The sequence below is a fragment of the Sciurus carolinensis genome, chromosome 2 (genome assembly GCF_902686445.1).
Source record: "Sciurus carolinensis chromosome 2, mSciCar1.2, whole genome shotgun sequence".
NCBI lineage: Eukaryota > Metazoa > Chordata > Mammalia > Rodentia > Sciuridae > Sciurus > Sciurus carolinensis.
The window spans coordinates 90,521,317-90,547,755 of NC_062214.1; the positions used below are offsets into that span (position 1 = coordinate 90,521,317).

Below are 26,439 nucleotides of genomic sequence, written 5' to 3' on the forward strand. Positions count from 1 at the left end.
TAGGAATAGAAGGAATTTATCTCAACATTGTGAAGGCTGTATATGATGAACCCAAAGTCAACATTATACTCAATGGAGAAAAACTGAGAGCATTTCCTTTAAAAACAGGAATAAGATAAGGATGTCCACTCTCATCATCCCTATTGAACATGGTCCTTGAAACTCACAGCCAGAACAATCAAGCAAGAGAAAGAAATTAAAGAAATACAAATAGAAAAAGATGAAGTTAAATTATCTGTTTGATCATAATATGACCCTGTATTTAGAAGACCCTGAAAATTCCACCAGAAGAATTCTAGAGCTAATAAATTTAGTAATGCAGCAGGATACAAGATCAAAATATATGAATTAATTGCTGTTCTGTATTTTAATGGTGAATCTGCTGAAAAAGAAATTAGGAAAACTATCCCATTTAAAATAACCTAAAAAAAAAAAAAAAAAACTTAGGAGGTAAAAGACTTCTATAATGAAGACTATAGAACACTGTAGATAGAAATTGAAGAAGACCTTGGAAGAAGGAAAGACTTCCCATGTCCTTGAATGGGCAGAATTAATATTATCAAAATAGCCAGCTGGGTGTGGTGGCACATACCTATAATCCCAACAACTCAGGAAGCTGAGGCAGGAGGACCTAGGAGTTCAAGGCCAGCCTCAGCAACTTAGGCCCTACGCAACTCAGTGAGACTGTCTTGAAATAAAACAGAAAAGGGCTGGGGATGTGACTCAGTGGTTAAGCGCCCGTAGGATCAATCCCCTGTCCAAAAAAAAAAAAAAAAAAAAGCCAGAATAACCAAAGCAATCCTAAGCAAGAAGGTGAATTTCACCTTCATATCTATCTATAATGGACTAATTAAAAAAAAAAAAAAACAACTATAAAGAAATGGGAAAAGACCAGTAGAATAGAGGAAAGGGAACAAGGGGAGGTAGGAGAGGAGGAAGAAAAGAGTACTGGGGATTGACTTGGAGCAAATTATATTCCATGCTTATGTAATTATGTCAAAATGAATGTATAACTATAATGCATTAATAAAAATATTTAAAAAATAAAGAACCATCAAGTCTCTTTAGTCTTGGCAGCAGAAGCAAGACAAGAAAGGGAATTTCATCGTTTGGAAAGCATCGTGATAAAGTGCACACATTGTGCTACTACTGTGACTAAGCCTACCACCTTCAGAAGTTGACCTGTGGCAAATTTTGGTGCCCTGCCAAGCACAGGAGAAAGTACAACTGGAATGCCAAGACTAAAAGACAAAATTACCTTGACTTGTCAAATGAAGTGCCTAAAAATTGCATACCACAGATTCAGGAATGGATTCTGAAACAACACTTAAACCCAAGAGGCAGCTGTTGCAATATCTAGCTAGTCTACGAGTTTCAGTGAGTAGCCACCCAATAAATGTTCTGGTTTTTAAAAATGTGAAAAATAAATAAATAAATAAATTCAAATTAAAAAATAAAAATGGCCGGCGCATAGTGGCACATGCCTTTAATCACAGCAACTCAGGAGACTGAGGCAGAGGATCACAAGTTTGAGGCCATCCTCAACAATTTAGCAAGATGATGTCTCAAGATAAAATAATAAAAAGGGAACAAAAACTCACACTTCAAATCATATGTCTAGTAAGGTACCAATTTTTAGAATATATGAAGAACTCTTCTTACAAGTCAACGACAAAAAGACAACACAATTAAATATATGGGCACAGGATCTGATAGACATTTCTCTAGACAGTAGACATCCTTTTTAGCAAGGAAAGAATAGCCCATAAGCACATGAAAAGATGTTCAACATCATTATTCATTGGGGAAATACAAATCAAAACCATAATTATCACTTTATACCCACAAGGATGGTTAGAATCAGGAAATAAGAGTTTGCTGAGGAGGATGTGTGGAAATCAGACTTATCATACACTGCTGTTGGCAATGTCAAATGCTAAAACCACTTTGAAAAGCAGCTGGGCATTTCGTTAGAAAGTGAAAACAACCTGAATGTCTGTTATATTCCCTAGTGTGCAAGGTTCCTCCCCTAGTTCCTCATTGGCTGAGTACAATGTGGTGTACAGTCTTTCTGAACATCCCTTAGGTTTTACTGTCTCCTATGGGGTTATTTAAAGAATGTACCTTTAATTTAATTGTCTCCACCTCACTTTGTTCTCTTGTGATGGGAAAGCCTTCTTGGGATGAGTGCACATATGCAGTTTATCTTTGTTGGTCCGGCTGCTCCTTTCCCCTCACCTCCTATTTGTCAAGGAATCTGTTGTGAATCTGGCACACTCGGGTGTTAAGTGCTGGTAACCACCCATTTGTTCTGTTTCTCTTTTGGCTGTTTTCTTTTTACATTCCCAGTATTTTTACATTTAAAGTTAAATACCTAATTTTGAAAATGGACCACCTTTCTATTTTTCACAAAAACTAAAACAGAGATTTGTCTTTTGTTTTTTTTCCCATGTGGTCTTTGTCTGATTGTTTTTTTTTTTTTTTTTTGATGATGCAAAGGATAAAACTAAGGACCATGAACATGCTAGGCAAGTGCTTTATCCACAGCCTACAAATTTTTAAGCTAATCTAACAAAGGCAATTCTTGACTAGGTCTCTTTTTTTTTTTAAGGTGGTGCTCCTTTACAGAATCCATGACTGAATCTGTGGTATATAGTGATATAACATCTGGAATTTGTTTGAAAATAACTCATTTGTTAAATGTAGTCGAGATAATATGTGGGGATAATATCTTTGAAATTTTGAACAATAACATTTTTAAGAAATATAATCTTCAGTATTTTTGTGTTGCAGTGTCATGCCTTGTGGAGCAACTCGTTGTGTTTCCCCCCTACTGCTTTAATGTAGAAAGTGTTACACATTTGCTTTGTAAAAAATACACCTTTAGGACTGGGGATAAAGCTCAGTTGATAGAGTGCTTGCCTCACATGCTAAAGCCCTGTGTTCAATCCCCAGCACCACTAATTAATAATGATAATAATAATAATATGCCTTTAAAAAGTAGTGCACCGACCTAGCCTCTTGAAAGTGGGATGTGACTCCTCCTTCTTTAACCCTATTCATAGATGACATCTACCTCCTTCCTTTTTTTTTAATTGTAAACAAATGGGATACATGTTGTTTCTGTTTGTACATGGAGTAAAGGCATACCATTTGTGTAATCATAAATTTACATAGGGTAATGTTGTTTGATTCATTCAGTTATTTTTTTCCTCCCCCCCACCTCCTTCCTTTTCTTTGGCACCTGCCTCCCTTCACTCATTCCAACCCAGCCTCACTCCAGATGTTCAGTAGTTAGAATGTTGTTAACCAACAAATTGATCAGAATGTCATGTTTAATACTTTAAGAAAGTCATAGGAGCTACTCTAATCACTATCCTAAGCTTTTCATCTCAAAATGAAATAATTGAAACTGCTCTTCTGTTTTTTACTGATGGCATTTATTCTTTTTTTGACCATGGGTCACACTAAAGAATAAATATTATATTGTGTTCCAGTATGTACCCATACTTGTATATATCTGAAATAAAAATTTCCTGAAATAATCCTTTCCCTTAAATGTGACATATTCGCATACATCTTTTTTTTCTTCAAAGAATATGTTGGTTGAGATGTTCTTTAAAATAAGTATTTGGGCTGGAGCTGTAGCTCAGTGGAAGCACTGGGTTTGATCCTCAGCACCACATGAAAAACAAATGAATAAACAAAGATACTGTATCTATCTACAACTAAAAATTTTTTAAATTAAAAAAGTAAATATTCAGGTATATATTTACCTCATATCCCATTAATGGAAAATAATCTGCAGTTTAAAAATATTTTGACATTGTCTATTTTGTTAACAGTAAACATGCTGTATGCTACCACCAGTGCTATGATAAACTGCTTGGTAGGTAATTCCTTAATATCTTGGCAAAGGAAGAAATATTGTCCTTGCTGTTAACTGTATAGTATTTTTGTATAGTATATTATAGTATTAAGATAGTAAAAATGGAAAAGTTCTTTTTTTTCTTGTTGTGCTACGTATTATCTTTTGTGTGTGTTGGAAGTGTACTGGAGATTGAACCCAGGTGGACTTTGCCACTGAGCTAAGACCCTCAATCCTTTTTATTTTTTATCTTGAGATGCTGAGTCTGGCCTCAAACTTGTGATCCTTCTGCCTCAGGCTCCTGAGTTGCTGGGATTATAGGCTTGCACCACCACTCCTAGCCCTTGCATTACCTTCTGTTTTTTTTAGGGTTAGATGAACACAATACCTTTATTTTATTTATTTGTTTTTATGTGGTGCTGGGGATGGAACCCAGTGCCTCACACTTGCTAGACAAGCACTCTACCACTGAGCCACAACCCCAACCCCAATTATTTCTCTCTTTTGGTGGTGCTGGGGATTAGAACCCAGGGCTTTATGCATGTGAGGCAAGCACTCTACCAACTGAGCTATATCTCCAGCTTGTGTTATCTTCTTATACCTAATCATACTTCACCTTTAAAGAGATGCCCCCAGGATAGAAGAGATAATGGGTCAACCTATCCTCTTTGCCCTAAGTAGACCTAGTAACTAATCTGAGGTATGTAGAAGTGGTTACTTGTTTTAACTGCTTATTGCCACAAGTTCATTTGGCTAGATTCCCCTCTACCCAAGTTCTAAGTAGTAATCTGTACATGTACTACTTTCACTTTAGGGCAAGAAAATGTGACAGCTGGAGATCTAACTAAACTGGGAACCCAAGGCTGTATGTTCCTTTATCATTGTGGCTCTGAGAACTGAGATCTGCTTGTTCTTTGAAATAATGCTGTGTCTGATGGAGCTTACGGTAAATGTCTCTGTAGGTGACTTACTGAAACAGGAAGTCTTCATTGAGATGGTTTTATGGGCATTATCACATCCAAGGCTGCTGCTTCAAAAGGGCTGAGTTTATATATAAAGCTCCCAAACTACTATGTAATGAAGTTTCTTTTCCATTAACAATAAAAGAACCCATAGCAGGAAGTGAGCTTGGGAAGCATTGTGAATTTGTGCAAACTAAAAGCTTTGAGTGCTTGGGATTATGCCAGCTCATCGATGGTATTTTCTTGTCCATTAAACTGCTTGCCTTTCTCACAGTTATTGATATATTTTGATTTTTTTTTTTTTAGCTGAAGCAGTTATTCATTTTAAATAGGTAGAATTTTAACCCTCCATCTTTGTAATTAAATTCTTTCAGAGCAAAACTTCTGAGTACTGTATATCATGGAGTATAGCAGTTTGAGTGACTGCCCAGACTACTTTGTGGCTACATTTTATGTTTTTTGTTTTTGTTTTTGTTTTCTTTTTTGTACTGGGGATGTAACCCAGGGGTGCTGTACCACCGCACAACATCCCCACAACACTTTTTAGTTTTTATTTTAAGACAGGGTCTGACTGACTTGCTGATTCAGCCTCCCAAGTAGCTGGGATTACCGCCATGCTCCACTCGGCCTGACTTAACTTGTTCAGTTTTGTTTTGTTTTTTGTTTTTTTTTTAAGTTATTTTTGTAGTTGTAATTGGACAGAATGCCTTTATTTTATTTGTTATGTGGTGCTAAGGATCATACCCAGTGCCTCACATGTGCTAGGCAAGCACTCTGCCACTGAGCCACAACTCCAGCCCAAATTCGTTCGGTTTTAATAATGTATTTGTCCCCTGACAGAATAATTCATTAGAGCAGTGCTTAGCTGAGGAGAATCATTGAGTCACCTCCAGTGCCTCACAGGAATTTAGGATAATAAGAGGGTAATGTGTATTCAGTTCTTTCAATACTCTTAAGAAAATAAGTGAACACAAGCAACCTAGGATTTTGTGATTTATGAGCTACCATGTTTGGTGTTACGTGGGTTGCCTCATTATGTTTTGTCTTCTTTTGGGTTGGAGGGGTAACTCAGTGGCAGAGTACTTGTCTAGTATGTGGGTTTGAGCCCCAGCCCTGCAAAAAAATTTTTCAAATATTATATTCTTTCATATAGATAGGAAAGTTGAGCTGGGAGACATTTCATAATTTGTCTATCAATTTTCAGTTTAGAGAAAACAGAGTAGAATGATCATTGCTAATTCCTCTGACTTTTTAATTAAGAACATCTTTTTAAAATTAAAAAAAATTTGTTCTAAATAGTTATACATGACACTAGAATAATGCATTTATGCATTTTGATAAATCATACATAAATGAAATATAATTTCTCATTTTTCTTATTATATACATATTATATACCTTTGATTTCTTTCTTCTGTCTCATTGTTCTGGCTAGAGTTTCAAGGACAATATTGAATAAAAGTGGTGAAAGAGGGCATCCTTGTCTTATTCCAGTTTTTAGAGGGAATGCTTTCAACTTTTCTGTTTAGAATTATGTTGGCCTTGGGTTTAGCATATATGACTTTTATGATGTTCTGGTATGTTCCTACTATCCCTAGTTTTTCTAGTGTTTTGAACATGAAGGGGTACTGTATTTTGTCAAATACTTTTTCTGCATCTATTGAGATGATCATATGATTCTTGTTTTTAAGTCTATTAATATGATGAATTACATTTATTGATTACCATATGTTGAACCAGCCCTGTATCCCTGGGATGAACCCCACTTGATCTGAGTGCACTATCTTTTAATATTTTTTTATATGCGATTTGCCAGAATTTTATTGAGAGTTTTTGCATCTATGTTCATCAGGGATATTGGTCTGAAGTTTTCTTTCCTTGATGTGTCTTTGTCTGGTTTAGGTATCAGGGTGATATTAGCTTCATAGAATGAGTTTGAAAGGAAGAACATTTTTGACCCTTCTGTTTTCCTTATCCTTCCCATTTAAGTGTAATTTCAAGGTGGTTAGTTTTTCAAAATGGGATATAAATCCTATTTATTATAGTCCTTCTCTTCCATAAATTCTTACCTCATACCTGAAATAACAACAGAAGTAATAAAAATTAGGTTTATCTAGCACTTTGCAGTTGACAAAATACTTGCCTGTATTTTATCTCACATAATCCTTAGAACCACTCTGTGAGGTAGTTGTTATTCTTTAAATGTTCTGCTATAAAAATATCCTATTTGTCATCTTTCTAATTATTCCCTTCTCATTTATTAGGGGGCCAGATTAATAATTTCAAAATATAATTCTCACCATTTACTTTTTCTCTTAGCATAAGACTTGGTGATTTCACAGTAAGGTGAAGAATGAAGTTAAAATTTGTGTATTTACATTTAGGATGATCTCAAATCTAATTCTAATCTACCCTTTTTATTGCCCTTTAAAAAATATTTTTAGGGCTGGGGAGATAGCTCAGCTGGTAGAGTGCTTGCCTAAGGCCCTGAGTTCGATCCCTAGTACAGCAAAAAAAAAAAAAAGAAAGAAAGAAAAAGAATTTTTTAGCTGTAAATGGACACAATACCTTTATTTTATTTATTTATTTTTTATATGGTGCTCAAGATTGAACCCAGTGCCTCACACATGCTAGTCAAGTGCTCTGCCCCCGAGCTACAGCCCCAGCTCATTTATTGCCCTTTTTATATCAAATCAATTTTGTTTATTTCAGTACTTAGTATTTGTCATATTATGTTTGTTGCTAGGGATAAAAAGATGAGGTAAACATTCTTGTCCTCAGGAAATGCACTGCCTAATGGAAATAAAACTGTTTACATAACTAGTTATAACATATGTGAATATGTATGGAAGTGAGTACTGACTTGGTCTTGTAAAACATTGAAAAATGTATTTAGAAAAAGAATTAAAAAAAAAAAAAAAGCATAGGCATCGTAGTGCACGCATGTAATCCCACTGACTTTTGGAAGCTCAGGCAAGAGGATTACTAATTCAAAACCAGCCTCTGCATTTTAGTGAGACCCTGTCTCAAAATAAAAAGGACTGGGAATGCAGCTCTGTGGTAAAGTCCCCTAGATTCAAACCCCAGTACCCAAAACAATTAAAAAGCATTAAATCACAAGGAACCAAAAAATGGGAAGAGAAGAACATAAAAACAGACTGAGAAATGTTAACAAAATTTTGGAAGCTACAAAGCTGGTATGGAAACAGTAAGTGACTTAGCATCCTACAGAATGAGGATCATAAAATAGTCATAAATATAAAGCTGAGTATCATAAAATATACTGAATAGGCTCAGGGATTGAAGACACTAGGAACTTCAGAAAGATTGGGTACAGAAGGGGCTAAAAACAGGAAGCGTAGTTGACAATTAAATGCTCTGTGAAAAAGTGACTGTCTTGCTGAACACAGGAGAAATAAGAAAAAGGTAACACATAGAATGGCAGTTCCCCCAAAGACTTTATATGGAATAAACAGATCCATAAGTGCCTGGGATTTCTTAGACTTCTGGTAATTTTTTTTTCTACAAAAGAGATCTGTGCATAATTTTTATAATGTTTGTTTTGATTTTATATAAAAGACTTTTCCCAACTCTACAAGTACAAATAAGGATTTAAGAATAATATGTCTCATTTGTTATAGCTTGTTACACAGATGCCCTGGAATACCTCCATGTACTTGTTTCTGCATACCTCAGAGTAAGAAGCTTACATTTACTGGGCACAGTGACACACATCTGTAATCCCAGCAACTCAGGAGACTGAGGCAGGAGGATCACAAGTTCAAGACCAGAATGAGCAACTAGAGAAACCCTGTCTCAAAATAAAAACTTTTTTTTTTTTTTTTTTTTCTGTTACCGGGGATTGAACCCAGGGGCACTCAACCATTGAGCCACATCCCCAGCACTATTTTGTATTTTATTTAGAGACAGGATCTCACTGAGTTGCTTAGCATCTCACCATTGCTGAGGCTAGCTTTGAACTCACAATCCTCCTGTCTCAGCCTCTGGAGCTGCTGGGATTACACGTGTGCGCCACTGCACCCAGCTTCAAAATAAAAACTTTTTTTTAAAAAGGGCTGGGACCAGGCCTGGTGGCACATGCCTGTAATCCCAGGCTGAGTCAGGAGGATCAAAAGTTTGAGGTCAGTCTTTTGTTTGTTTGTTTTTTTGCAGTGCTGGGGATTGAACCCAGGGCCTTGGCAAGCACTCTGCCAACTGAGCTATATCCCCAGCCCCTGAGGTCAGTCTTAGCAACTCATCAAGGCCCTAAGCAACTGAGCAACATCCTGTCTCAAAATAAAATGGTCCGGGGGTGTGGCTCAGTGGTTAAGCACCCCTAGGTTCAATCCCCAGTACAAATAAATATATAAATAAAAAGGGCTGGGATGTAGTAGTTCAGTGTAGAGTGCCTCTGTGTTCAAGACCTGGTAAGGCAAAAAAAAAAAAAAAAAAAAATGCAGCAGCAGCAAATGACCTTCAGTGTTATTCACAACTGGTAGTGATCTTTCCTGTTCTGCGTTTCACTATTTCTTCCCACAAATTGTACTCTGATGATATGGATCCACTCATAGTACATCAAGTTCTGCATTTTCTATTGTGTCTCCATGTCATGGTTCAAATTGTTTTTGTTTTTTTAATAGAAAATGCCTTTTATTCTTTCCTCTGTTCATTCTTCAAGAAGCACTTGAAGTGGCACCTACACCTACAGGTGTTATCCTCCCTTATCCAAGTTCTTCTGTTGACGTTTTCATCTTTTTTTGATACTTATCATGTGATTTATTTGACAAACTTTCAAGCCATCATATGCAAGACTGTGTGAATAACTAGAGTACAGTCTGTCTCCAAAGGGTGATAACTGAGTGTGCTCATCTTAAATGCCTGGTGTCTACATATCATGGGTGTTAAATCATTCATAAACTTGCCCCTACCTCTGGTCATTTATTTTTCTAGTTAATTTTTTACACTACCTCATAAGTTGTTATGAACAATTATAAATCTGATTAGGTCACCACCCTACCCTAAAACTTTTCATTTTAAATTTGAAAATAACATTGAGGGCTTTCCCAGTGTGACTTCAACCTTACTTTTCTAGTCTCCTCTGCTGCTGTGTCCATTGTTGCCCCTTCCCCTCTTACTCATGATCAAGACCATCCACCATCTCAGTGTATACCATCTCCATTCTCATTTTTATTTGTTTGTGCCATTTTTCACTCTCTGAGATTTCATTTCTCATTCTTCAACTGTTAAAATCTTGCTCATTCTTTAAGGAGTTGTGGGGGAGGGTGGAGAAAGGAAAGAATTTCCTTCCTGAGACTTTACTGGCTCTCCAACCCTCTATAATTAGTAATTGCCTCTTCTTCTTGCTCATAGATTAGAAGGCAAGTTTATTCCTCTTCACATCAGTTCACCCTTAAATATTGTGTCTGTTGAATTGAAAATCTGTTACTTTAAAGCATATATATTTTAAATATTAAGAATTCTCTAACACTTACAGGGATGCTGTATTCTGAATAAGTGAAGTGTAGACTTTTGTGCCCATACTTCTCTACTCCCCTGTAATTCTTATTGCTTCAACGAGGCTAGGGAGGGGTAGAAGGTCAATAATTCAGAAAGATGGCTGAACATGTTTATAATTTAAACCTGTATAACCTGACCTTTTCCTTTTAGCATTTATATGATTCAACTCTTTGGTAAAATTGGTTTTAAGTTACAGTAACAGGGCAGGAAGGACTTTTCTGAAAAATCTTTCTGCAGTCTCTGTCTCATGTGGAATAAATCCTAGACTAAAGTGAAGTTTCAGTCTGCCTGACATTTGACTTTTACTACCTTTGCTCTTCCTCTCTTAGTTCTTACTATCATTTTCACAATTTCATAAAATATATTTTAAAAATTGTGTTTGATAGGAGCATGAACCAGAAATACAAAATAACTCTTAGAAACTTCCTGCAATTAGTGTACAGAGAGGGAAAATACCTATTTTTTCCTTGTCCCTCCTTTAAAAATGAAGTTATTCATCTTATAGTGGCTTTTTAGGTCTTTAGAAATTTGTGGGTTCCCTTTGTTATATTATTTGCAGGCATAATTACTTCTAAGTTAGTGTATTCTTCAGTACATAGAGGTACTCAGCAACCTGATAGCAGTATTAAAAGTATAATGAGGGCTGGGCTCAGCTGGTAGAGTGCTTGCCTTGCAAGCACAAGGCCCTGAGTTCGATCCCCAGTACCACCCAAAAAAAAAAAAAAAAAAAAAAAAAAAAAAGTATAATGATATATTGTAAAGGACTTTCTGTTGTCTAGAGATTGGTAAATGAGAACAAGTATTACAAGCAGCTTTTTGTTCCCAAAATGAACGGTTTTGATTTTCTTTATCATAAAAACAATGTGTATTAAATAAAACCCAGGAAATGCTGAGGAACAGTAAGTTAAATACATTAATGTACATCTTTTTATATCCTTTTCTGTACATATCTATTCCACTGTGTTTATATAAAAATAACAAGAATTGTGTGTATTATTTAAAACATAGTCATACTATACATACCAATTATTTAAACAAGATTTTGAATGTGATATGCAGAACATGGTCTTAAGCACTATAGAATATTGAGACAATAGGACTAGAAGTAGGACTGGGGAGATATGCTCAGTTGGTAGAATACTTGCCTGTCAAGCACAAGGCCCTGGGTTCAATCCCTAGCATCGCAAAAGGGAAAAAAGAAAAAAAAAAAAAAAAAAAAAAAAAAAAGTAGGGAAGTAGAAAGGAAAAATTGTTACTTCAGAAAGAACTTCAAGATATTTAAGTGTTGTCTAGGTGAAGTATGTTTCATGTATATAGTTAAAGATACAAAGCTAGAGTTCTGGTGAACCATCAAAACAGCTTTGAGAACCATCTCCTTAAAAAAATAGATAAATTTCCAAAAAGGAAATAATTGGTTTTATTTCACACTATCCTTTATTCCATGTAAAGTTGCCACTAAGTGCCAGGACAAGAAATAAATAAATAATTCCTTTTTGTCAGTTTGAAGAATGAGGGTTTAGCTTATTGTGTGAAGGGTTTAAAGTTTTATATTTGATATTCTGGCATTTCTTCTTTATTTGCCTCATGGCTTCATAGTTGGGAAATGAGAGATGGTGAGGGAGAGGGAGAAAAAAGTGGGGGAGATTAGTTGGTTTTTCTTAAAAGCAATTCTCATGTGCAGCTTAAAATTTCAGATTCTTAAGCTGATTTTGTTCTATTCTTGCTGGATCTCATTATCTCTGTTTAGTTTTTCAGTTATAAATCATGTTTCATGTATGTGAACAGCATTGAGGATGTGACTTTTCTCATGACCCTGTGAGCTTTGGCTTTCCCAGAAGAAATGTCACTAAACATATACATTCTGCTTTTCCCTTAGGTAAAAATCTCTACACCAATGAATATGTAGCAATCAAACTGGTGAGTAGAATGTTTGTAGTCTTTCTACTATCACTGCTAAAATCTTTTTACTGGAAATAGTTGTAAGGACTCACTAAAATACTTGCTGGTTTCTTTCCTTGCATATGATCCCCACATAGTCATCTTTCTTCAATTACAGCTTTACAGTGATGAATCACTGTATACTGTATAACACTGTATACTTAGATTCTCCTAACTATAGTGCTATCAATGATTAATCAAAATTGGTTGATTAAAAAGTTACTGAAAGAACTGGGCATGGTGATACATTCCTGTAATCCTAGATTCTCAGGAGGCTGAGGCAGGAGAATTATAAGTTTGAGGACAGCCTCAGCTATTTAGGGGAGACCTTGTCTCAAAATTTAAAGATAACTGGAGATATAGTTTAGTAGTAGAGCACTTCTGGGTTTACTACCCGGTACAAAAAAAAAAAAAAAAGAAAGAAAGAAAGAAAGAAAAGATGGAAGAGCTAGTAATTCTGTGAACTCTGTACATTTCACAGTGGTGTCTTAAAATGATAAAAATCATTTGAAATTTTGTGTTTTTTTTCATGAGCTGATCTATTTTTTTAATGTAAGGTATTCATTAGTATACTTGTATAAAAAAAAAACAAATCTGATCTTTAATCATGCCTTTTTAAAAAGCTTTCAAGCATAAATAATATACCATGTGGCCAAATTGGAAGCAAAGTTGACCCCAAAGCATTTTTTTTGTCATATGATTAATTTGTATGACTAGTTTCTATGGAACTGTGTAAATGTTCGTCCTTCTAGTCAAAATACTAGAAAGTTTCCCAGGTTTACAGGTACCTTCGGGCTTTATTAGTTGCCAGTCAGAATATTTTAAAGGTTGGAGGAACTATCTTGTAATACTTGAGTGCTGTTCTTTTCTAATGAATTACAGTTAATTACAGTCACATATGCTCTGTGTGGTCTCTTCTTTGATTCAACTTGTCAGTTTTTGGAGGAATTAGAATTTTTTTTTTTGGTTGTTTTTTTTTTTGGCTGCTGGGTATCGATCCCAGGACTTTTGCTTACAAGGATTGTTTTATGATGGTTAGGAGATTGGTTTCTCTACAAAGGGATGGACAGGGAGCAGGGCTTAGATCAGGTCAATTTGTAGGGGACCCAGTATTTTGCATTTTGTTTGGTTTTTAGATTTCTTGTTGGGGAGATGTGGGCAGGAAGAGTGGTGATGCATGTAGCAATGCAGGTCAGATATCCTCTCCAATTGAATATTAAAGAAAATTAATCATGTTTTCTTATTTACAGAAATTTGTTGTATAAAAGTGTTCTCTAGTACATCTGTCTTTTTTGGTTTTACTATAGAATAATCATGGGGATAATCTTTGATTATCTGGGATTACTGACAGGAAGAAGTCCTTGAAACACTTTAAAATTTTGTTTTTTTATTTGTATACTTGTTATTATCCCTTTATCAAGACTTCTTTTGAGGCTTTTTGTTAGGAATAGTTCTATCTAGATTTCTACTAGTACGGATCATACTACTTGATTAGTATAGATAAGCTTACATAGCATGTTACTGACATAATCGACCATTCAATTTCACTTTCCTTTTATTACTCTTTTATTCTGTTTTACATGACCAATAATTAAAGCTAAAAATAGGGGTTGAGGGCATAGCTCAGTGGTAGAGTGCATGCTTAGCATGTGTGAGGTCCTGATTTCAATCCTCAGAATAAAAAATAAATAAACAAATAATACAAAAGAAAACCTTAACTACAAATAAAATTTATATCATCTAGTATGGTATATCTCAGTAGTACTGCATTTCTCTTTCAAATAAGTCTTAAATGGAGACATTTAAGAGTTTAACAGTCTTGTCTATGAGCTTCCTCTCTTGCTGTTGTGCTTATTCTCCAAGGGAGATATGAGGATAGTAATTAGCTTCTTTCATTTTAACAGGAAATTTTGCCTTAAGCATCACACTCCTATAAGGTAGCCATCTGCTGTGAGTCTAGGATTTCAGGCAGGCATGTGTGTTCCAGAATAGCCATGATTCTGGCAAATGGCCAGCTCTCTGGAAATGTAACCAACATCTGGCACAGAAATGTAGGGAAGCCCTCCTACTGCTGTTTTGGTTTGTTTGGATCTTCATTGTGAGCTCTTGTTTCTTCATTTCTTAAGAACTTTTAAAAATATACAAATGTACAAAGTAAACAAAATAATGTAATGAATCCCTCCTTTAACCATTCATTATCCAGATTTCTAGGGTAAAAGAATAAAGTAAAATTCTCTTCATGTTGCTAATCTTGCTATCTTTTCTGAGCTTTGGACTGATGTTTGCAAGACTTCTGGAAGCCCCACTTAACTGAACAGACTACAACCATATGATGAAGAGGTTTGCTGAAGTTCCTCAGACTGTGATTAAAAAAAATTTTAAAAAGCCCCTAATGTCTAAACATATGTGGCGTGGATGCCCACTTTTAGTCCTAGAACTCTGATTTAGCTTCTTTCATTTACTTAGTTACCCAAGATCAGATTGAATGTTTCCTATTAAAGTTTCTAGTACAAAATTCATTAAGTTTAAGGAAACATCTGTGGTTTTAAAATTTAAATTATGGTTTGTCAGCATCTAAAGGGTATTTCTCCAGAAAGAACTATTCTTTTCCTGGTGTTTTATCAACCTCTAGTTCCATGTTGACTTACCTTCATTCACTCTTTTTGTTTGGTTCCTTACAAGTTTATCATTAGTGATTTTTGCCAGTGGACAAATTCTGTAACAGGCTTCTTTGATGGTGATATAGTTGAAGATCTTCAACCAAATGAAGAGTCTCACAAGTGGTCTCTCTTTATCTGAAGAGATAAATGAATAAGAAAGTTACTACCTTATTATTAGAATTACATACTTTTATTTTGACTCTGAGAATGTTGAGAAACTTGAAGTTCACCTCAAAGATTGTTGATTTTACACTCAACAGAGAATATATGTTCTTTTCTACCTGCCTATATTGACTTAGGTAAAACCTTCCTAAAATCAGAGGGATAAATTTTATGACTTCAAGAAAACTTCTGAATTCTGTGATTGATGGATTCTGTGTCTTAAGAAAAGTGCAGAAAACTTCAGGTGGTTTCAGGAAAGAGCCTTTAAGATTATCAAATAATTAAAAAATATGACCAATGAGGAAAGATTAAAGAAATTGAAATTACTTTGCTTGAAGAAAGACAGATTAGGAAATGATATGGTAGTTTTGTTATTTGAAGATAGTTATTATAGTAGTCACAAGTTATCCAGGAACTATTTTATCTTATTACCAAGGATGCGAGAGGAACAGGGATGTTTCAATAATAAGATTTGAACTAAATACCAAGGTCTTCCAAACTATGAAACTTGTTAAACACCAGCATGAATTATCCAGGAACACGGTGGAATCTAACTTCCTTGGAGTCTGGACAATTAGCACAAATAACAAATCAAAGGGAAACAGTGTTTTCAACAAATGGTGCTGGTAAAACTTAATATGCACATGCAGTGAAGTTGGATCCTTACCTTACATCATATACAAAAATTAACTCCTGCTGGAACAAAAATCTAAATGTAAGATTTAAAATTATAAAACTCTTAGCAGAAAACAGGGAAAATGTTCTATGATGTTAGATTAGGCAGTGACTTCTTAGATAATACACCAAAATCACAAGCAATGAAAGAAAAAATAGATAAATTCAACAAAATTGAATTTAAAAATTTAATAATATTTAAAATTTATGTACATCCAGGTACACTGTTAACTGTGAGAATGCCTTCATACCCATCAAATGTGCAAAAAATATTTTGAAATTATTAAGGGACAATATCCATAATGTACCATTTTAACCATTTTTAAGTGTACAGTTCTGCATTGTTGTTCAACCATCACCACCATACATCTCCAGAACTTTCTAATCTTCCCCAATTGCAACTTTGGGCCCCATAAACACTACTCCCTGGTCCCTCCTATTCCTCATCCTGATAATAACTCTACTTTCTATGAATTTGACTATCCTCGACACTTCATGTAAGTGAAATCATACTGTGTGTGTCCTTTGTGACTGACTTATTTCACTTAGCACAGTGTCTTCAACATTCATCCATGTTGTAGCATGTAGCATGTGTCAGAATGTCCTTCCTGTTAAAGTCTGAATGATAATTTCTATTATGTATATATACCACATTTTATCCATGCATCCATTGATGAACTCTTGGGTTGCTCACAACTGAGCTATTGTGAATAATGTTGTTAAAAATATGGGTATAGAGATATCTATTTGAATCCCTACTTCCAATTCTTTGGAGTATATATACCCAGAAGAGGAATTGCTAAGTCATAGTAATTCTGTGTTGAATTTTTTGAAGAATCATCATACCATTTTCTGTAGAAGCTTTACTATCTTACAGTCTCACTAGCAAAGCACCAGGGATCCAATTTCTTTTTTTCTTTTTTTTTTTCTTTTCTTTTTGCGGTGCTGGGGATCGAACCCAGGGCCTTATGCTTGCAAGGCAAGCACTCTACCAACTGAGCTATCTCCCCAGCCCCCAATTTCTTTACAACATTTGACAGCACTTATTTTCTGTTTTTTATGACAGCCATCCTAACAGGTGTGTTGATGTTGAGTTTTTAAAGGAGAGATCATGTTAAGTTTTTCATGATTTTTGCCAGAATACAAAAAGGACAGGAAACTCTATCTGTTAGGGATGTTTGATTGCATTATTAGAAGTTTGCCTGGTGTACTGTCAGTCAGAATAATTAACTATCCAGTTCTTGAAATTTGGTATAGAGCAAAATGTGGTTGTCTGCTTGTTTTATCTCTGGATTTTTTTGTTTTTTTGTTTCTTTGTTTGTTTTTGTACTGGTTATTGAACCCAGAGGTGCTTTACCACTGAACCATATCCCCAGCCCTTTTTGTTTTTTATTTTGAGACATGGTCTTGCTAAGTTGCTGAGGTTAGTCTCAAACTTGAGATCCTCCTGCCTCAGCCTTCTGAGTTGCTGGGATTGCAGGCGTGCACCACTATACCCAGCTCTCGGGTATTTCCAATACTCCCATTTTTGGAAACTTGAATATCACCTTATTTAAGATTATGTATTCAAATTATAGTCTTTAATTCTCATAAATGTAAAAAGAAATATATGTAAGGATGTTTCTAACAACATTGTTCATAGTATTTAAAGCCAGAATCAGTGTATATACACACATACACACATGGGAATACTTTAACCATTAAAAATATTAGAAACCTTTACTTACTGCTATGGAAAGATGTCATCATCATCATCATCACGTTCAATTAGAAAGATTACTGAACAGCAAACATACTATGATTTCCTTTATATAAAATCCTGTTTGTGAATCTATTTATATATATCTACATATAAATACATAGATAAAGAAATACTTGAGAGGGCTGGGGTTATAGCTCAGTGATAGAGCACTTGCCTAGCATGTGTGAGGCACAAGGTTCAATTCTCAGCACATAAATAAGTAAAATAAAGGTCCATTGACAACTGAAAATATATTCAGAATAATAGAGATATTTACCACCCTAGATGCTGGCTTTTTTTTTTTTATTTTTTATTTTTTATTTTTTTTATTGTAAACAAATGGGATACATGTTGTTTCTCTGTTTGTACATAGAGTAAAGGCATACCATTTGTGTAATCATAAATTTACATAGGGTGATGTGGTTGATTCATTCTGTTATTTTTCCCCTTCCCCCCACCCCTCCCATCCCTCTTTTCCCTCTATACAGTCCTTCCTTCCCCCATTCTTGCCCCCCTCCCTAACCCTCACTCTAACCCTAAAACTAACCCCTCCCATGTCCCATTTTGTATCATCATCCACTTATCAGCGAGATCATTCTTCCTTTGGTTTTTTGAGATTGGTTTATCTCACTGGATTTTTATTTTTTATTTTTATTTTTTTAAAGATTTGTCATCTGGTTTCATGGGAGAATACATTTCAGGAAAGTATTTCATGCTGAAAGAACTGTCCCTGAATGATGGTTCATGCAGAGTCTATTTTTATTTGACTATTCGTGGAAGGGGTTGAGTGTAATCTAGCTCATCTTCTTTTAGCTGTACTTTCAAAGACAAAGTGTGGTAGGAAAAGGCTGTCATATGTGAATATCATCTCTAAAACATTAAGTGACCTCAGCCCTTGTTTACTCCAAAAATCTAGGAATAGAAAAATTCTATTTGTCTAAATCTGATCACAATTTTTTTTTTCTTTCTTTCTTTTTTTTTTTTTTTTTTTTTGGGTTTCAGGAACCAATAAAATCACGTGCTCCACAGCTTCATTTAGAGTACAGGTTTTATAAACAGCTCGGCAGTGCAGGTAAGTTCAAGTTTGTTTGTTTCTTCCACATAACTTAGTGATATATGTAATTTTTCTTTTTTTGGTCTCGTTTGCCCTTTGTTTCAGACCATATATGTCCCTTGCTCACTGGATAGGTGAGCCACTCTTTTTAGAATCAAAGTGATGTTGTATCATTATAAGTAAAAATTTGTGTCAAAGGCATATGAGGACCAAAATAGTGCAGTCATTGTTTTTACTCTCTAGTGTTTTATCTGTCATTATTCGTCAGATCAGCCATTGATTTGTAAAATATTTAGGTATCTTGATAAGGGAAATTTCTTAAAAACAAAAAAAACCATTCCATTCAGTGAATTAATCAATTTATAAAATGAATGTATGAAATTCTTTGAGAGAAATGATTGATTATGCATCTAAATAGTAGCTATTTCTGTGGTGACCAGAACCCAAGACTTTAAATTCCTAAAATAGGTTATTTTGTGTTGACGTGTGGGGTATGACTTCTTACCATTCTAAATGATTGCTTTTGCTTTCTGAACCTCCATTTCACCTTGATCATATGAACTGGGAATTGACCTGAGTATTGTAATCGTGTGAAGATAGAACGAAAATGGTAGCACTAGATGATAGTGGCCATGGTTCAGGTTGAAGTCTTTCCTCATTGTCTGCCTTTCCTTGTTTAATCTTTACTCCTTCCTTTTCATCAACTCTCTTCTCTACTGAGCAATCACATTTCAAACTTTGTTTGCTGATTGTAGCTTCACTATCAAAATTTCAAGGGCTGGGGCTGGGGCTGGGGCTTAGCGGTGGTACTGGGTTTGATCCTCAGCACCACATAAAAATAAAATAAAGATATTGTCCATCTACAACTAAAAATATTTTTAAAAATAAAATAATTTTGAGACCTGATGATTTACTATGAAGTTAATCAGAAAAGAAAACAAAGAGGGTTTTGAGACCCTTGATACTGAGAACAGGCATCTTGATTTTCATATTAGCTCTTGTTTTTCCTATTTTTATTTACTGTAAAAGCCAAATTATGAAATCTTAAAGGATATTTTAAAAGAAATGATATGCATATTCTTACCACCCTAACCCAGCTACATCTCATTTGAATGTTTCTCTCCTTTCCATGTGTAGAAATATTTCATAGTTAATCTCAGTTCACATGTGACACATGTTCTGTCACTTATTATAGCATTTGTCATGGTACTCCATGGTATTAATTTTTCTTGTCATTACATAAGAGTCTGTCAACTTCATAAATCATAATTTTGGCACCCATTTTCTGTTTTTAGACATTCAGATTATTTTATTTTGAGAAATAATTTTCCCATATTGATTTCTAATACTGAAGTAATATAACTCAAACTTTTATGTGTTCTTTCATTTAGACCCCATATAATATGATGATGATTTTCAAATACTTAAACATTTTTGAAATGAAGATTAGAATTATTCCAAATGATTGCTTTTTCTATTTCTATGAAGAATGTCATTGGGATTTTAATAGAATTTTTTTAGTTATTTTTAATAAAAAAATATATAATATGTATACACACACATACACACATACATTTGTATATATTTATGGAATACGACATGTTGTTTTGACTTTTGTGTACATTGTGGAAGGGCTAAATCAAGCTACCTAACATGCATTACCTATGAAGGGATGATTATGTCATTCTAGGATATTGATTATTTAAATTAAAGGCACTTGAAAGATGATCACTCTGATCTTCCTGGTGTTTCTTAAAAGCAGAAGAAATGCCCATATAAAGATACAACATCCTTATCCTCAAGAAAGAGAAGTCAAGACCAAGAGGATTCATAGATCTGGGTTTTTTTTTTTTTCTTTCTCCTTCCCATCCCCATGACCCTACCCTTCCCCTCTCTCCCCTCTGCATAATCCAAAATTCATTCTTCTGTACCCACCCCCAACTATGGATCAGCATCCACTTATCAGGGAAAACATTTGGCCTTTGTTTTTTTGGGATTGGTTTATTTCACTTATCTTGATAATCTCCAGCTCCATCCATTTACCTGCAAGTGCCATAATTTCATTCTTCTGTAAGACTGAGTAATATTCCATTGTGCATATATACTACATTTTCTTAATCTATTCTGTTGAAGGGCAGCTAGGTTGGTTCCATAGTTTAGCTATTGTGAATTGAGCTGCACTGATGTGACTGCATCACTGTAGTATGCTGATTTTAAGTTCTTTGGGTATAAACTGAGGAGTGGGATAGCTGGGTTAAATGGTGGTTCTGTTCCAAGTTTTCTTAGGAATTTCCATATTGCTTTCTAAAGTAGTTGCACCAATCTGTAGTCCCACCAACAGTATATAAGTGTACCTGTTCCCCCATATCCTTGTCAACACTTATTATTGCTTGTATTCTGGATTACTGTCATTCTGACTGGAGTGAGATGAAATCTTAGTTTTAATTTGTATTTCTCTAATTGCAAGAGATGATGAACATTTTTTCATATATTTGTTGATCAACTGTATTTCTTCTTCGGTGAAGTGTCAGTTCAATTTCTTAGCCCATTTATTGATTGGGTTATTTGTTTTTTGGATGTTAAGTTTTTTGAGTTCTTTATATATCCTGGAGATTAGTGCTCTATCTGATGTGCATGTGGTAAAGATTTTTTTTCCATTCTGTAGGCTCTCTCTTCATGATATTGATTATTTTTCTTTCCTGAGAAGAAGCTTTTTGAATCCATCCTATTTATTGATTCTTAATTTTACTTCTTGCGCTTTAGGAGTCTTGTTAAGGAATCCAGGTCCTAACCCGACATGATGAAGATTTGGGCCTACCTTTTCATCTATTAGGCACAGGGTCTCTGTTCTAGTGCCTAAGTCTTTGATCCACTTTGAGTTGATTTTTGTGCAGGGTGAGAGCTAGAGGTTTAGTTTCATTTTTTGCTGCATATGGATTTCCAGTTTTTCCAGCACCAATTGTTGAATAGGCCATCTTTTCTCCAATGTATACTTTTGGCATTTTTGTGTAGTATGAGATAACCGTATTTATGTGGGTTTGTCTCTGTGTCTTTTATTTTGTACCATTGGTCTACGTGTCTCTTTTGGTGGCAGTACCATGCTGTTTTTGTTACTATTGCTCTGTAGTATAGTTTAAGATCTGGTATTGTGATGCCTCCTGCTTTACTAAGGATTGCCTTGACTATTCTGGGTCTCTTATTTTTCCAATTGAATTTTATGATTGATTTTTCTGTTTCTATGAAGAATGTCATTGGAATTTTAATAGGAATTGCATTGAATCTGTATAACACTTTGGATAGTATGGCCATTTTGACAATATTAATTCTGCCTTTCCAAGAGCATGGGAGATCTTTCCATCTTCTAAGATCTTCTTCAATTTCTTTCTTTAGTATTCTGTAGTTTTCATTGTAGAGGTCTTTCACCTCTTTTGTTAGATTGATTCCCAAGTTTGTTTTTGTTTTGTTTTTGTTTTGAGGCTATTGTGAATGGGGTAGTTTTCCTAATTTCTCTTGCAGTGGATTCATTGGTTGGATTCATTGCTTATGTATAGAAACGCATTTGATTTATGGGTATTGATTTTATATCCTGCTGCTTTTGCTGAATTCATTTATGAGTTCTAGAAGTTTTCTGGTGGAATTTTTTGGATCTTCTAAATATAAAATCATGTTGTTGGCAAATAGTGATAGTTTGAGTTCTTCTTTTCCTATTTGTATCCCTTTAATTTCTTTCTTCTGTTTGATTGCTCTGGCTAGACTTTCTAGGACTATGTTGAGTAGAAGTGGGAATGCTTTCAATTTTTCTCCATTTAGAACAATGTTATCCTTGGGTTTAGCATATCATGAAATTCATTTGGAAAAATAAGAGACCCAGAATACCCAAAGCAATCCTTAGGAAGAAAAGTGAAGCAGGAGGCATTATAGACAGACCTTACACTATATTACAGAGCCATAGTAACAAAATCAGCATGGTATTAGCACCAAAACAGATACATAGACCAGTGGTCCAGAATAGAAGACACAGAGACAAACCCACATTAATACAGGTATCTCATACTAGACAAAGGGGCCAAAAATATTCATTGGAGAAAAGATAGTGTATTCAACAAATGGCGCTGGAAAAACTAGAAATTCATATGTAACAAAATGAAATTAAACCCCTATCTGTCACCCTGCATAACACTCAACTAAAGTGGATCAAAGACTGGGCACTAGAACAGAGACCCTGTGCCTAATAGAAGAAAAAGTAGGTCCACATCTTCACCATATAGGCTTAGGATCTGACTTTCTTAAAGGACTCCTAACGCACAAAAAGTAAAATAAAAAATCAATAAATCGGCTGGATTCAAATTAAAAGGCTTTTCCTCAGCAAAAGAAACAATAACATGAAGAGAAAACCTACAGATTGAGAGAATGTCTTTACCACATGCACCTCAGAGCATTAACCTCCAATATATATAAAGAACTCAAAAAAGTCAACACCAAAAAAAAAATTGAACTGAACAGACACCTCACAGAAGAAATACAGTCGCTCGACAAATACATGAAAAAATGTTCAACATCTCTAGCAATTAGAGAAATGCAAATCAAAACTACTCTAAGATTTCATCTCACTCCAGTCAGAATGGCAGTTGTCAAGAATATAAACAACAATAAGTGTTGGCAAGGATGTGGGGGAAAAGGTATGTTGCTGATGGGACTGCAAATTAGTGCAACCGTTGTGGAACACAGTATGGAGATTCCTCAGAAAACTTGGAATGGAACCACCATTCGACCCAGCTATCCCACTCCTTGATTTATACCCAAAGGACTTAAAATCAGCATACTACAGTGATGCAGCCGCACAATGTTTACAGCATCTTAATTCACAACAGCCAAATTATGGAACCAACCTAGATGCCCCTCAACAGATGAATGGATAAAGAACATGTGGTATATATACACAATGGAATATTACTCAGCCTTAAAGAAGAATAAAATTATGGCACTTGCAGATATATGAATGGAGCTAGAGAATATCATGCTAAGTTAAATAAGCCAATCCCAAAGAACCGAAAACCGAATGTTTTCTTTGATATGTGGATGCTAATTCATAATAAGGGAGTGAGGATAAGGAAAAATAGAAGTGCTTTGGATTGGACAGAGGGGAGTAAAAGGAGGGGAGGGGCTCCGGGGATAGGAAGAATAGTAGAATGAATAGGACATTATTAATCTATGTATATATATGAATACACAACCGGTGTGATTCTACATCATATACAACCAGAAGGATGAGAAGTTATACTCCATTAATGTGTGATATGTCAAAATGCATTCTACTGTCATGTATAACTATTTGGAACAAAAAAAAGGAATTACTCCAGATTATTCTAGAACAAACAAAAATTTTCAAAGAAATATAAGAAGACAACTTTTTGCAAAAAAAATATAGCATGATACTTTTTGCATACTATAAGAAATACATATATAATATAGATATGTCCATAGAAGCATAGAAAATATATGAATGGATATATAAAAGAAATTATTTTCTTTAAGAGCATGAATAAGAATGGGAAGCATACCACGCATGGTGGCACATGACTTTAATCCTAGTGACTCTGAAGGATGAGGCAGAAGGATGCAGTTTGAGGCCAACCTGGGCAACTTAGCAAGACCCTCTGCATCTTCACATGAACCTGTTTCAAACTGAAATATAAATAAGTGGGCTGGGGTTGTAGTTCAGTGGCAGAGCGCTTGCCTAGCACATGTGAAGCACTGGGTTTGATCCTCAGTACCATGCAAAAATAAATAAATAAAATAACAGCATGCTGTCCATTTACAACTACAAAAAAATTTTAATAAGAATATATAAATAAGTAAATAAAAAATAGGAAAGGATTGGGTATGTGGCTCAATGGTAGAGCACACTCTGGCTTCAATCTCTAATGTGAAAAAGAAAATGAATGGGAAGCAGTGGTACTTTTAAGCTTTTACTTTTATCCTTTAGTATTTTTTTCTATTTTTTTACCATGAACAATTATAATAGTAACTAGGTTTTTTTTTTTTTTAAGTTGTCAATGAATCCATTATTTATTTGTTCATTTTTTTGTTTATATGCAGTACCGAGATCAAACCCAGAGCCTCACACATGCCAGGCAGGCACTCTACCACTAACCCACATCTCCAGTTGTAGTCACTAGGTTTTTGAAACAACTGCATCAGTGGGTTTATCATTTGTCTCCTGTGTTTTCTGTCACCATATCATAAGTTGTAAAAAAGCCTGAGCAACCTGCCCCTGCCCATTTATCCTGAGCCATGCTTTAACAGTTTCAGGCATGAGTTCAACATATGATAATAAAGTAAAGCAATACTGTATTTATCTTTCTAAACACCTTCTTGCAGGGAGAGAAAAGAAAATCGTAAATTGAATGAAGTATCTCTTATGTAAGAGAATTTCCTGTCTCTGAGGGCACGGTCATTGTTGAGTGTTATACATTTGGGACGTTATATATTTGCGAGGGAGATTTGTGTGCTATATAGAAGGTTAGAATACTTGGCTATAAGACCTATTTGAACTCTTAAGATTTTATAAGAAGCCCTTAAAGAACACATTACAAGACAAGAAACATCCTGGTTATATTTCTTGTGCAGATGTTTATATTTGGCATCTTCCTCAGTGCCTGAAGACAAAAAGTAATTTCATAAAAGTTAATTACATTTTAAATATAATCCTGGCAAAAGGAACATCCATTGGTCAGTGAATCAAAATAAGATCAGTGTATGTTTTCACAAAATGAGATGGCTGGGGTGGGGAATAGCTTTTTACTTGCTGATGGTTAAATTATTGAACCTATCATTGATTGATGAAGAATTTCTAAACAATACAAGGAGAAAATTTTTAAATGTGAACTTTGTAATTCTATGTAATAACTATGAAAACCTATTGTATTCTTTTTCTCACTGATGAAAAATCAAAAGTTTTAAATTTTCTCTTTTGACTAAGCCAAACAAGATGTTCAGTTTTATTTTTGCTTCATTTCTTCTTATATCACAGTGTTGATTTTTCAAGGCACAAGAGGCTTCCTACATTGAGTACAATTATGCTTTTCTTTGCAGATCTAGTTTCAATAGATTGTTCTAAGCACACAAGATTGGGAGTTGGGGATTTAATAATTAATTCTGGATTCCTTAGAACTTGCTTGTCCTAGTAGCTTCAGTATTTGTTACAGTAGGCCAGCATGCATCACAAGAATGAACAACATTGTTTAATCATAGTAATTACAGGCTATATGCTTTGTAATCAACAGATGAAAGCATTCAGTGAATTGTAACCATCTTTCTTATTTTCTTATCATTTTCTTTAATCATCAACATTGTGATAATTGTATTATAGTCACCATGGGCAAATTTATTTTCCTTGTATGGGAATATTTTTAGGTTTCCCTGTGCCTTCACGATTGTTTATTTAGGAAGGTACATGCATTATTAGTTTTAAAATTTCCCGTCCCACAAATCCTTTATCCAGCATATCCTTTATCCTTTCATTTTGCTTATATTTTAGCACATAGAAACAAGACTTGTATATAACAGGTTTTGGGCAGAGATAGACAAGAACCTGTATCCTAAACAGATCCACATCAGGAGAGTGACAGAGGTGAAGATTCAGCCTGGCATGGTAGTGTACTCCTATAATTCCAGCTACTCAGGAAGCTGAGGCAGGAGGTTCACAAGTTCCAGGCCAACATGGGCAACTTAGTCTCTCTCAAAAGAAAAAGAACTGGGACATAGGTTAGTAATAGAGCATTTTCCTAACATATGTGCAAGATTCATGTTTGTCCCCAGTACCAAAAGAAACAAAAAGAAGGTGAAGATACATATCTAGA

At 34.8% G+C, this 26,439-nt stretch overlaps 1 protein-coding gene across 8 annotated transcripts in view; it reads left to right on the top strand.

The window, feature by feature from the left end:
* Csnk1g1 (casein kinase 1 gamma 1) overlaps positions 1-26,439 on the top strand; it is a 165,441-nt gene that overhangs the window by 69,257 nt on the left and 69,745 nt on the right. For all 8 annotated transcript variants that reach the window (XR_007106393.1, XM_047535731.1, XM_047535725.1 and 5 more), the window contains 2 exons: positions 12,224-12,264; positions 18,526-18,595. Coding sequence is in view for 7 of the 8 variants with exons in the window: in XM_047535731.1 (XP_047391687.1) it covers positions 12,224-12,264; positions 18,526-18,595 (111 nt within the window). In the remaining variant the exon portion in view is untranslated. The remainder of the gene's footprint in view (positions 1-12,223; positions 12,265-18,525; positions 18,596-26,439) is intronic.